This window comes from Medicago sativa, chromosome 1 (assembly GCF_051527215.1).
Source record: "Medicago sativa cultivar Bolivia chromosome 1, Bolivia_mono, whole genome shotgun sequence".
In the NCBI taxonomy this organism is placed as follows: Eukaryota; Viridiplantae; Streptophyta; class Magnoliopsida; order Fabales; family Fabaceae; genus Medicago; species Medicago sativa.
In genome coordinates, this window is record NC_140749.1 from 50638136 (window position 1) to 50652724 (window position 14589).

Below are 14589 nucleotides of genomic sequence, written 5' to 3' on the forward strand. Positions count from 1 at the left end.
ATGGATCCCACCAAATATCTATGGGACCCATATGTTTTGGTGGGACACATGTAAATTTTAACCAATGAAAGAGAATGTGTTGAAAAGTATGTGTTAAAATGTGTGTTGTTAGTATTCCTCATCTCGAGCCTTAAACGATAAAGGCCATCTTCGGCAACAATTAACTCAACTAGTCTTTTACTGTATTGAACGTTGAAGTTCATTATATTTACCGTAGAATCACTACTCTTCTTCTTTATTCAACTTAAATATATATTTATTTTATTCCGTCTGATTGTAAATTATTTTATAAATAAGATAAAAATATGTTCTTATATTGTCGATAGTACTAATGTTTCAATTATAATGGATTAATGAAGGATATGATTGAAAGAAAAAATATCACACCAAACTATGTATAAAATGCGAGTTGTAAGATGAATTATCTTCATAAGTGTTCTTACCAATACCTTAAATTATTAAAAATTCTATCAATGATCGAGAATACTCTTCTGAAGTTAAAACTAATGACACTCATCGTCTTTACAACTAAGACAAAAATTTGATTAATGTCGATCACATACAAGTTACATATATATTTTCGATTGTTTTAATCAAATTCGTATCAATTAAATCACTATCTCAAAGGTGAAAATGAGGAGGACCCCTTACCTTTACAACATGACGTCAGTCTTCTTAAAATATGAAACCATTTTTTAAAAGAAAATGTTAGCCGGTACTCATGAGTACTAGTTACGAAAACTAAATATAGTATGAATATTTAAAACTTTTATAATCAAAGTTTTAAAAGTTTAAAAAATCATGGTTTTAATATAATTGTTTCTTTAATTAGTGGCCCGAACACTAATTTACAATTTTTTTTTTAAATATTACTACTACTCCCTCCGTCCCAGAATATCTGATCCATTTCTTAAAAAAAAGTGTCCCAAAATAACTGACTCATTTCAATTTTCAATACAACTTTCATCATTTTCAATACAATATAACTCTAATTAATACTACTTTTATCATTCTCAATACAATATATTCCACTTTTTCCTTTATTTATACATTTTTTTTAATCTGTGTGAAAAACCAAATTGAATCAGATAAATTGGGACGGAGGGAGTAATTACTAATCCACGTGAATCACCTCTCAAACTAGAATTTGTCTGGACAAACAAGTACACTTAAATAACAAAACATTATTGTTGCAGTATGCATATTTTGTCCTAAACAAACAAAAGACACTAGCCTAGTGCTGACTAAGACAAAAATTCAAATTGGTAAAGTATGTAACAAACCTCGAAAATACACCCAAACTTAATTTCAAATACAACCACCTTCTACAGTACCATCATCGTGATCTGATCCCACACCCTTCTTCCTCTTCTTCCATTCCATTCCTCTTCTTAACTCAAACACTCCCTTCTCTCCGCAACACCTCGTTGCCAACCATGCCACCTCATAACAACAACATCATCACTCTCCTCTTTCTCTTCCTCTCTCTCTCCATAACCTTCACTTCATCTCTCAACTCAGATGGTCTCTCCCTCCTAGCCCTTAAAGCAGCAATAGACATGGACCCCACAGGAATCCTCACCTCATGGTCAGACTCAGACTCACTTCCCACACCTTGTTCATGGGAAGGAATATCATGTACAAACAACCAAGTCACTCAACTCACACTTCCTTCAAAATCTCTAACAGGTTACATCCCTTCAGAACTAGGCCACTTAACTGAACTCACTACCCTTCAGCTCTCAAACAATAACTTCACTAAAACCATTCCTTCATCACTCTTTACTAACAAACTCATCTTCTTAGACCTTTCTCATAATTCTCTTTCTGGTCCTCTTCCTTCTTCGCTCACTTCACTTACATCTCTTGTCCATTGTGATCTTTCTTCTAATTTACTCAACGGCTCGTTACCTGAGTCGTTGAGTGAATTAATATCTTTAACTGGTACTTTGAATCTTTCTCATAATAGTTTCTCCGGTCAGATACCGGAGAAATTGGGGAATCTTCCTGTGGAGGTTAGTTTGGATCTTTGTGATAATAGTTTAAGTGGTGAGATTCCTCAGGTGGGGTCCTTGCTTAATCAAGGACCTACTGCTTTTTCAGGAAACCCAGGACTTTGTGGGTTTCCGTTAAGGAATCTTTGTCCAGATGAGACAAAGGTTCCTGATTATTTACCGGAGAATCCAGATACTAACCCGAATGCAGTTCGGACTGAACCGGTTCAAGATGGGAGGGGGAGGGGTGGTTTGTTTGTTGTTGTTGGTTTGGTTTTGGTTTCTGTTGGGATGGTGGTGGTGTTGATGTTGGTGGTGGTGAGGAGGCGGCGGAGGAGGTTGAATGATGGGGAAGGTGGGTTTGAAAAGGGGAAGGTGGAAGGTGAGGTTTTGGGTTGTGGGGAGGAGCAGAAAGGGAGATTTGTGGTGGTGGATGAAGGGTTTGGGTTGGAATTGGAGGATTTGTTGAGGGCTTCAGCTTATGTGGTGGGGAAGAGTAGGAGTGGGATTGTTTATAAAGTTGTTGGTGGAGGGAAAGGGTCTGTTCCGGCAGCGACAGTGGCGGTTAGACGGTTGAGTGAGGGTGACGATGGTGGTTTACGGTTTAAGGAATTTGAGGCTGAGGTGGAGGCTATTGGGAGACTGAGACACCCTAATGTTGTGCCTTTGAGAGCTTATTACTATGCTAGTGATGAGAAACTTCTCATCACTGATTTCATTCGCAATGGAAGCTTGCACACTGCTTTGCATGGTATCACTTCTCACACTTTGGTTGGTTCTTAGTTTAATTAATCTACATTTTGAATTCAATGTGAAAATCTATGACTTTGTTTTGATCAAATTGTGCAAATCTATGATTAATGCTTAATTTGGATGTAAATGTTTGTTTTTGATTGCAAATTCATGTAGTTAGGGAATCACTTTTCAAATGTTTGTTGTATTTAGAAATGGATTTAGTTGCTTGTATTTGCTACATTGAGTTTTCTTCTTAGTTAGTTTGGTTCCATAGTATGAGAATTGATTTTGTTAATTCCCATTAAACTTAATCATAGTGAAAAACCTATGTGTTTGGTCTTCCTCAGACAAAGTTAATGCCACCTATAAACCTTAGTTTGACTAGATGTTGTAATGTGATAATGGATAACTTTTGGTTTCATTTGAAAAATTTACAATAATTTACATTCTAACTTGAAAGAGTAAAAATCATCAAAAGCCACTTTACCTCAAAGTCTTTTTAAAGAAACATTACTTTGAACTCAGCTGTAACCAAATCAAATGTACATCAAACACTTAGTAGTACAGTGTCACTTGTGATTTTGTTTTGGTATGAGTAGGTGACAAAGTACTATTCCTTGTGAGTGCACATTGTTGTCACAGTGTGGTTGAGTTAAAATTCTTGTTTTTTACTTTTGAGAGCTAATGATGTTGCCATGTGATTGTGGCCGTGATGATGATGTGCATCTTTGGTAGCTGATAACTGTGTCTATTTGGCATTTGCACTATATATTTTTGGGGACCACTGGTTTTACTTTTACTGTCCTTACTTGAGAACTAAAATCCCTTTTATAATGGATTTTGTCCGTGATCACACAAATAGCTCCATGTAGGTACATTTTTGGTATTGTCTTTGTTTTTGTTTCTAGTATTCATAATACACGTTCATCCAAAGTAACTTTTGTAGTGTGGTCCTGCTTCAAATTCAAAAATTTAACTGGATTTTATATTTGTATTGAGTATTGACCTCATTTGACTATATGAGTGACTGAAAATCCATGAGCAGATTTAGTGTTAAATTCAAAAATTTAACTGGATTGGATTGACCCTATTTGAGTGACTGAAAATCTATGAGCAGATTTAATGTTAAGTTAAAAGAGTTTGTTTGCATTGACATCATTTGAGTGACTGAAAATCTCATGGTTTCCAATGCAATCACGGTCGAAATCATTCTTGTTAGATAATGGGCCACTACGAACATTTTTCGTCTTTGTTGGTTTCCGGTGGCATTCACTAGTGCACTTAATGCCATGCTCCAGGAATATATTGTGGTCCTTAAAGTATTGATATTTTTGTTCCTCTGTTGATTTGTTGCATTTTGTGACTCAGTTGTTACAGTTTTGCAAAATAAATGTCATCTTTAGTTCTTTAACAGAAAATTCCTACTTAGATTGATGTTTGCCTTTACAATTTATTTTTGATATGTTATATCAACAACTTAAAACTTTGCTGGTTATTGGTGCTGTTTGGTTGCAGGCGGACCATCCGATTCATTGCCACCATTATCATGGGCAGCAAGAATAAAAATTGCTCAAGGAACTGCAAGGGGATTGATGTACATACACGAGTTTAGTGGTAGGAAATATGTCCATGGAAACATAAAATCAACGAAAATACTATTGGACGATGATCTCCATCCTTACATATCCGGTTTCGGACTTACTCGTCTTTGTTTAGGTACCTTAAAGTCTACTACCACATTCACACATAAGCGGCAGAACTCAAACCAGTCTATTGTTGTCTCAGCAATGAGTTCCAAAGTTGCTGCTAACTCTAAGAACTACATGGCACCGGAGGTGCGGATGTCTGGTGGAAAGTTCACTCAAAAATGCGATGTGTATTCTTTCGGTATTGTGTTGTTAGAACTTTTGACAGGTCGGTTGCCGGATTTAGGACCAGAAAATGATCAAAAGGAGCTAGAGAGTTTTGTGAGGAAAGCATTCCGGGAGGAACAGCCCTTGTCAGAGATCATAGATCCAGCACTTTTACCGGAGGTTAATGCTAAAAAACAAGTTGTTGCAGCGTTTCATGTTGCACTGAACTGCACAGAACATGATCCTGAATTGCGACCGAGAATGAGAACCATTTCTGAGAGCCTTGATCACATAAAAATTCAGTGAAAAAGGACAGAAAACGTTGTAAATTTTGTTCATGCGTCTAACCTTTATCTTTTTGGCGGTGTTGATTCTGTAAGATTATTGTAGATGTGGAATACCTGATGTTGCTTGTTGTGTATCGACCTAAGCTAATGCATTTCATTCTCAACAAAATCTAGATGTGTACATCCCTAATCTTAGCCTTAATAGCAAGTGACTAAGGATATTTATCCATAAATCGTTGAAATAGTTGATAGAGAATGCAATGTTTTCAGGTTTTGCTTCAATGTTGTGTATAATGGATCAAATTATTTAAATTCGCAATCAAATTATTTAAATTCGCAATCAAATTTGATCTATGGAAAGAAAAATACTAATATGCTTCAAATAGTTTTTTGGCACAATTAATTTTCCTCAAGTCAAATTATCTATCTATTCAGCGTTTTCAAAGTTGCTCTGAAATGTGTCAATTGACTCCAGAAAATATTATTTCACTAAATCCCTACTTAGATAACAATATAAATTATCTCCTTTCTGTAAAAAAAATTATCTCCTTAAAAAAATATAAATTATAGATATTTTCTAAAAATAAACATTACATCATGAGATACATTTTTCTTTTAATGAATTGTTTTTAATAATCAAACTAAACGAAGTAAAGAAGTAATATTCTTTAAATTTGCAATGAAATTTGATATTGTTGCCTCAAACAACAACAACAATAATAAATCTTAAACATTATTTTGACATAATATTTTTGCATCAAATCAAATGTGTGGCAAATATCAATTAACTCAACAAAATATCATTTCAACGAATCCCCACAAAGATCTTAATACTTTTTGTAGAAGACAATGACAAAGATCTAATATAAACTTAGTATGACAAAAAAATAATCTCAATATTTATCATCAATCTTGTCTAAAACTGAAAAAAAATTGCTTGCTAATTAAACAAATAAAGAAATAACAAAGTGAAACACAAAAAGAATACTACTCCTTCTCTAGACTCACTTGGAGAGGAACTTGTAAAATAAGATATTTCTCCTCCCGATTCAGAAGAAGAGGAATTTGTAGAGTAAGATGGCTTAAGTAATTGACTGATTTGATACTTGAGTTGTTTATTAGGAGTAAATAAACCATAATATCTTTCTGTTTCAGCAGGTCCTTTTTGATTTTCATCAAACATGGCAAATAAATAAGTTTCCAATGCTTGATTAGGCCTATTAGGAGTCCCTATAGAAACATGCTTAATTAAATTCTCATAGTAGATTTGTGCATTTTCAACTGATGCAGCAACATCACCATGAGAAGGCCATCCACTTTCTGATACTACTACTTTCAAATTTGCACCACCAACTTTTTCAAGAGCTGCATAAAGTGCTCCTAATGTTGCATCAAATAAATTTTGGTACTCATACTTTTCATCTCTCACCTTAACATTTGGTGAAGTAAATAAAGCAAAAGAAAGGTCAATGCCTTTTAGGTCATGTATGTAGCTGAAATAAGTATACACATTTGCAAGAAGTGGTGCTTCATTAACCACAAGAAAATTAACTATTGGAGTTATATATGAAATGGAAGAAGTGCTAAATGCACCTGATGATGGAGGATAGGAACTTCCCAACAAATTCATTTGTATAGCGGTTGAAACCTTGATTTGATGCTGTAAGTTCGCAGATGCTAGTGCTGCATTAACGTTCAACATTGCTGGTAGAACAAACGTTGATGTTGGATCTTTACTAGGATCTATTTCATTCCCAACAACAATGTATCTAAATTTGACATCCTTTGAGTAGTTTAATATATTGTTTTGGACCCAATAAGTAGCTGATGAAACACTATTGGCAATTGATTTGATGTTTTCATTAGGGACTCCAATGACAAGTTCTATGTTAGAACCTCTTAGAGCTTCTAATGTTGCTTGATCAGGATCATATATTCTCATTCTTCCAATACCATTAGCTTTGTAAAGATCAATTACTTCCTCAGCAGGAGGCAAGTTGTTCGCCACTCGCCCATAACATACTCCTATTCCCGCTGATTGTGCTCCTGCATTAAATTAAAATAAGAGGATGAGTCAAATATGTTTGTTATCTTTATCTTCATAAAGTTGATAAACTCTTTATTTTGTTCCTTTTAAAACTATGTTAACATGTTTTAGATTTTAGTAAAGAGTAAACTCGTCTTCGTGAGCTTAGATCAGTTGGTATGGACAATGCATAATATATGCAAGGTTTGGGGCTCAAACCCCGGCCACTACCAAAAAAAAAAAAAGAGTAAACCGTTAGTCAAAAGAAATGGTTAAAGGAGTAAATTTTAGCATTCAAAGTTTAGAATCACAATTATTCGTCTTATTGTTTTTCTTTTTTTGGAAATAGTTTCTCCTATTGTTGTTAGACATTCATTTTTAGTATTTTATAAAAAAAAAACTATAATCTTTTATAAAAAAGATTTTTTTAACATGTCTATAAAAAATCATTAAAAAAATATATAATTTTAAGCATAATTAAACAAAATTTAATTCAACGGGGAAAAAATTTATAGGTACCATAAAATGTCGCTTTTTCACTCAGAAAAAAAAAAACTGTCTCTTTTTAATACGACTAAAAACAAATTCCACTGTATTTATAGAGATGAAAAACTTAATTAACCCAATAATTAATGAAACAAAAACTAAAATTTGCTCGTCACATATTCTGAAGGGATGGAAATCAACGAATAAATTCACTTACTTTCAAGGTCATAAGTAATAATCAATACTCAAAATAAAAAATACTACTACCAAAAAGTTCATAAATCATAATTTCATAATTAGAAAGATAATGGCAAAAGAATAAGTTTTCCATGAGAAAGAAAAAACATGTACACTCATTAAAAATATATTTAACTCTAAAAGTTTATTTATATAAAATGTCAACTTAATATATATAGCTTTTTGCATTCTGTATGGAATTAAAACAATTTTGTTTTATAAAGATCAACTTAAAAGTTACTTGAAGGAGACCACCTTGAAAAAGAGAGTTGAGGGAAATCATAATCGAAATTAAGACTAGACTAGATGCATACCTGTTCTCGTTGCTTCCAACCCAATAAGCACAAGAATTAACAATGGAATAACCATATTAACTTGCTATGGTAGTAATTATTGATAAGATGAAAGGGAAATTGACTAGAGAAGAAAAATATCGAGGGATTGTGCACGTTTCAAATATATTGAGAGGGTTTATGTTTTCTTCAAATTTGTACAACCCACATGTCTACATATATATAGACTTAGCCTTGTGCTTAGACATTAAAATTGTAACATATCCTATAAATAATATCTCAATATTGCAACACATATTTTTTAACAGAATCTTGCATCACATATTTTTTAACAGAATATGATCATCATTGTTAAATAAATTTTTTCATAAGTTATTTGTTTAGATAATCTTTAAAGTATATAATTTTTTTTTTGTTAAAAAAAAGTATATAATTTTTTATAATCCGTGTTTCAATTCGATCTATTTTATTTATCAATTAAACCAAAATTCCAAGTTTTATAGAATTAATTTATTGAAAAAAAGAGCTTCAAATTAATGCTTACGTTTTTAACTAACCAATTTTTAACTCTTTGGTGGAGTATCCCATAGGTATGATCACATCAACATTTTAGTGACATTAATATATTGGCTCTAAATTATGTCTGTATAGGCTGAAATGGTTTTTGATGAAGTTGTAATTGGTGCTTCTTCAAAAAAAATTAACTGTACAATTTGCTCTCATAATTCAATCCAAAAATTTGGATTCTGATTATAAATATACCAACAAAAATTTGGCTTTTGATTATTTAGTCCAAAAATAAATTTTGGCTTCTGATTTATTTTATTTTTATTATATATAGGTTTTTAAATTAAGTCATAAAAATATTTTACCCTCATGATTCAGTCCAAAAATCTGGCTTCTGATTATAAATATACCTACAAAAATTTGGATTTTGATTATTTAGTCCAAAAATAAATTTTGGCTTCTGATTTATTTTATTTTTATGATAGCCTTTTAAATTAAGTCATAAAATTTTTTGCCCTCAAGATTCAGTCAAAAAATTTGGCTCCTGATTATAAATTTTTTTGACCAAGCTTCTGATTATAAATATATTAACGGAAATTTGCATTTTGATTATTTAGTCCAAAAATAAATTTTGCCTTCTGATTTATTTTCTTTTTACTATAGGCTTTTAAATTAAGTCATACAAATATTCTGCTCTCATGATTCAGTCCAAAAATATATTTTGCCTTCTGATTTATTTTATTTTTATTATATAGGTTTTTAAATTAAGTCATAAAAATATTTTACCCTCATGATTCAGTCCAAAAATTTGGCTTCTGGTTATAAATATATCTACCTGTAACAACATACTTCTTCGTTGGTTCAGAGTTTTAACCTTCTGCTCCCCCGTTTTTTTTTTTATTTTTCACTGTCTGATTTTTAATATCTAACTTCTTGTCAATGGAGGTAGATTGGGGAAATTTAGAAGCCCTTCCTCTTAAGTTGATTTTTAACAAGGTGGTAGAGTGTATCAATTCAGTGGCGGATCTTGAGTTTTTTTTCGGGGGTGCCAAATAATTGTGAAATATTATGAACAAAAGAACTTCCAGATTTCCCTTCGTAGTTAGAGAGAACAACATTATGTGGCTTCAAATCAGATTCTGACAAGCCAATCTTTTTTAGGAGAGATTGTGGTAGTAACTTCACAGCAGCACCACCATCCACTAGTACTTTGTTCACTCCAATGTTGTTAATTTCAGCTTGGATAAACAAAAGTTTGAGATGACTCTTCATATGATGATCATGTCTCTCAAACATAGCATGACGCTCTTCGACACAACCATTGTTCATGACATAGTAACATATTGGCTTATGAACAAACATTTCTTCAGTAAAATCTCCCTCATCTTCAGTAACTTCTGATGTGACATCGTATTCAATTGAGAGAATTGATACAACGCAGATAACGTCGAAGCTAGCGTCAGAATCAGTGAAATTCGAAGTCAATTCTTCATTTTCGATGGGGACATTTTCCTTGACAACTGACAGTGGAGGAAAGATCCTCTCAGTGGGTGGCTTTCTGATCATCTCAAAGGTTGCTGCTTGTTTGTTTTTCCCTTTGTCAGCATTTGTAATGTCTTTTAAGGCATCTGCCTTTTTCTGACGTTGAAACCTACACCACTGAGTTTTAGTCATGGTATTTTTCCCTTTGTAGTTGTTGTTATAGGCGAACTTCTTTGAATCAGATGCCTCATTTTTCTTTAAGTCAGTGCTTCGTTTTGATTGTTAGTGCCAATGACTCTTTTGACCCATTTTGAGGGTGGAGAAATGTAATTGACTTTCTTCCCACCAGAAAACACCCATTTCTCAGTTGGAGATTTGACAGGTGGAATGAAGGTTTTCACTTGTCCCCTGTTTTGATTTCTGTTTGGAGGTGTGTCTTTGTAACGGACATCTCTTTTTGTCGAAATTGAACTTAGACTTTTTATCAGCCCATTTTCCTTTTCGCTTCGAATGAGGTCGAAAGCCCTCAACATTTTTGGTAGCTTCCTTGTCAAACACATCACTGCATCTGGGGCATAGCATGACTGGAGAACCAAAAATTTTGCACCTGTTTATAAAATCGATTAGATCTTCCTCAGCCTTATGAAACACCACCTTTATCTTTTCTGCATATTGGTCCTCAGTAACCATCATATCAACACAGTCATGGCCTTCAGTAGCCATTTCAACATCAACCCTTAGACTTTCAGTAGCCGTTACGGGCTCAATCTCAGATATTTCTACCATGTTCACACCGGCTATGTCAACAAACATGGAAACTGCTTTTTTCAAAGGATTAACATCAGCCTGCATTTGTAACGCCCTATTTCTATTAAAGCTATAAAACACGCGAATATAACAAATATTCAAGAAATAGACGCTACGTCTAAACCAAAATCCAAAGTCAACATGCATATATAAAATATCTCAACAGTCACAGCGGATACAAATCATATATCTCCAACATATACCTGCCATGGTCAAAATACATCAAAATACAACATCCTCCAAGTCCCGACGAGTGGGCAATATCAACTAATAAATACAGAATCCAACAATAAGCATAAGACACAACCTAATCTGAGCCTAAACCTACGACTCCAAACGATAACGACTCCTGCACTCACCAAAGCAACTACTCCTGCACAACGTCTACCCATCCATACAGACAGGTAGGCGGTCAAAACCACTGGAGGTTAGCTTTACATTAATCACAATTAATAATTAATAATTGACATAATTAATTCAATTCTCAATAGTTTGCATGAATAATAAACCTCCAAATACATTCATACAATCAATCCAAGTATCGCAATCAAACACTCATCAACAATTATCACCAACAAACATCATTCACATATCACAACAAGATCTCCTCTCTATATGCAATGCGCGTATACTTGACACATATATGCATGTGGTACCATACAACAACATTAGATGCCAACCGCACATCTATGTAAGAGTACACCTCATCTTACAAACAACTATGTAAAAGTACACATCCTTTTACATTTCAACATACGACTCATATGATATGATGCATGGACATATAACAACGACCCAATAATGCACAACTTAAACATAACAACTACCAACGACAATGTAAAAGTACACCTCTAATTACATTGACAATCTCAACAACAATTGCATTATCAAGCATTCATGTCCACACATACAACTAATCAAAATTCAAATAAGAGGCTTCAACATGGATCATCATACATCAACATCAACTACAAACTATCACAACAATTCCATAAACCAATTAAAATGGAACAACACAACATTTCATGATAACACCATATTCAACCTTCAACAATCATCCACATATCCTTAATTAATCATATAAAACCGTCCTCGAAAGATTTATAAGGTAGTTGGTTTAAAGGAACCATTTTCAACCAAGTTCGTCTATCAATAATCCATTTTCAAAATAATTGAACCTATTGAACCAAAACCAAGTAAACAAGATTCAATGCCTCAACTAAGTATACCTCTAGGCCACATATAAGTGCAATAGAGTGTACATTTACGTTTCATCGACTAAATACAACGAACTCATAGAATTCACCAAGTTCATCTCTTAATTAATTCATTTCAATGCCAAGCAACATAAGAACTCAATAGACCCATTTAAACAAAGTTATTTCTTTCATAAAAACACCCCTAGATAGTTAGGATAAAGCCCCTACACTTTGGAACAAGTTTGGAAACAATTGGGTTGAAGAAAATGCGTTTTTAAGCTTTCTTGTCTGACTGGATCGTGGCACGTGGGTCTCCCATCGTGGCACGATTTTTCAAGGATCAAAAACACTAAAAATTCTGGTCAAAATTGTGGCACGTTGGTCCCGTATCGTGGCATGTTCATAGCCTGACAGACAACACTAGATTTTCAATCTTCACGTTTTCGCGCATAAAAATCAAACCGTTAATCCGTTTTTGATGCCGTTTTCGCCTACACGTTCTTGACACTTATCCCTATCATAATCTACAGAAAAATTCAAGTTTTAACCATCCCAAAATCATTTTCCAAAACCTCACATCAACACCCATTTTTCAAACAGTTAACACTCGAATTTTCACACGAAAATCCCGTTTTCTCCCAAACGACTCGACTAACACAATCACATCATGAAAATAAAAATTCTACTAATTCTAACTCACCCAACAACACCAAAAACTCAGCCAACAACTTCATATATCAAAAGTTCATTTGGTCCTTCATATGAACAACTTAACAAAAATTCACCAATTCACCAAAACTCTCACAACTTTCAACAAGAACAACAAATCTCATCATAATTCACAAATTCATGATACCCAATGCATCAATTCATCAACAACACGTCTAACAACAACAACAACAACAACAACATCTAATCATGAAATCATCCACAATTTAACAACCACAACTTCATTCTTCTTCAATTTCACACAAAAACATATCATATTCATATATACCCATTTTGACATACAAATTCAACAACAACAGCACAATTATCATTCAATTCATGTACATAATCATATCATCACAATTAAGCACGAATTTCTACACCCAAATTCAAATCAACCACTTAAGCAAAGAATTAGGGAAGAACTACAATTATTAATTATGATTAAAGTCTAACCCCCTTACCTTAATTCTTCACAAAATCAACTAGGGCTTCACTTTAGCTCCCAAAACTTGAATCTCTAGCCTCCTCTAGCTCTCTCTAGATCTTCCTCTTCAAACCCTTATCTTCTCTTGTTCTTTCTCTCTCTACCTCTTCTCTCAAAATGAAAAATGATGGTGTTAACCCTATTCTCTCTAACACTAGAGCTTATATAGGCTCTACATAATTGGGCTCAACTCACAATGTCTTAATGGGCCTAACCCATTACTAATCTAATTCAAAATGTTACTACTCACTCAACGGTAAAATGTAATAATAACGGTCACCTACCGGTAATAAAACAATTCACTACAACTCTCTAGCACTTAGTAAAATAATACTAACTCTCACTAAGCACTAAAAATAATCCTCAACAAATTACTAAATTACCCTTACTCTCAAAATGACCAAAATACCCCGAGTCCAAAATGACTAAAATACCCTTCTAACACTGAATTGTGAAGAAGATTTCCTTCTTAGACTTGGCTGGGTTTTGATGATAACAAACACACATCACAAAAGAAGAAAAACCATGGAGGCTCAAGTTGAAGAATGAAGACAATGGGACTTAGGCTTCATAGTTATATTTTTGTAAGTATGGTCCTTATCTTTGATTTATCATTCTTAACTTATGGAACAACTTAGAATGCTCAGAAAATAATTATAAACATTTTTCTAAGTCTCCATATGAAGCAATGTTAATACTCATGAAAATAAATCACACACTCACAATAATTCTTATTTAAATATGATTTTGCTAGAAAATGTTTTTGCATGAAAATTGATAATTTATCTTTCAAATTGCATAATTGGTTTTTAAGATTAAAAATAGCCGTATATCAAAAAGTCCTATATCATTTTTCTCATGCAAAATAGCCATGATTTATTTTGCATGAAAATATGATTCAATGGCTAGTAATTTAATTATGCAACGGCAGATTATTTTGGAAAGACATAACTTTGAATTATGCAACGACAATTCATTAGTGCAACAACATTCTTTTTAAATTGCACCTTTTCATATTTTTTATAAAGTAGCATTGCTTCATAGATATCTTTATAGCCTCTATAAATTCAATTGAGAATCAAAACAAGAACAACAATTTTCATTATCTCAATTGACATTTTCAATATCACTTGCTTTTAAACTTTCATTCATATTGTTTGGAAAACTTTGCTTACACTTTAACATTTATTAAAAAGTTTTCTGAGCACTAAGTCCATTTGTTAGAGTGATATTGATAAAGATATACAACCATACATTTGTTATTCTTCAATTACTTTGTTGTAAAGTTTCTTGCCATTGTTGGTGAGAATTATTGTTTAAGATAGTGGGGGTGTTATCTTGTGATTGTTGTAAAAGGTTCTTTGATTCGTGAAGATTCAAAGTCCACCAAAAGTGTTTGGTGTTTGTGTTGTAATCAAGAGAGAGGGTTTCTTTCTTGTGTTTATGTTAGAAAGATTGTTAGGGGGTCTTGGGGTGAGATTGCTTGTA

At 33.1% G+C, this 14589-nt stretch overlaps 1 protein-coding gene and 1 pseudogene across 1 annotated transcript; one reads left to right on the plus strand and one right to left on the minus strand.

Annotated features, from left to right (window-relative positions):
• The first annotated feature begins 1197 nt into the window (after positions 1–1197).
• On the plus strand, positions 1198–5038 carry LOC146955141 (receptor protein kinase-like protein ZAR1). Its single transcript, XM_085720265.1, has 2 exons — positions 1198–2745; positions 4245–5038. The coding sequence occupies exons 1-2, from the start codon at positions 1437–1439 to the stop codon at positions 4886–4888; spliced, it is 1953 nt and encodes a 650-aa protein (XP_085576391.1). The 5' UTR covers positions 1198–1436; the 3' UTR covers positions 4889–5038.
• Positions 5039–5809: 771 nt separating this feature from the next.
• LOC146955142 (glucan endo-1,3-beta-glucosidase pseudogene) lies at positions 5810–7987 on the minus strand (annotated as a pseudogene).
• Between the last annotated feature and the right edge of the window lie 6602 nt (positions 7988–14589).

Coding starts and splice junctions, on each gene's coding strand:
- LOC146955141 (XM_085720265.1), top strand. CDS start 1,437: ATGCCACCTCATAACAACAACATCATCACTCTCCTCTTTCTCTTCCTC. Junction 2,746..4,244: donor CTTGCACACTGCTTTGCATG/GTATCACTTCTC, acceptor GTTTGGTTGCAG/GCGGACCATCCGATTCATTG.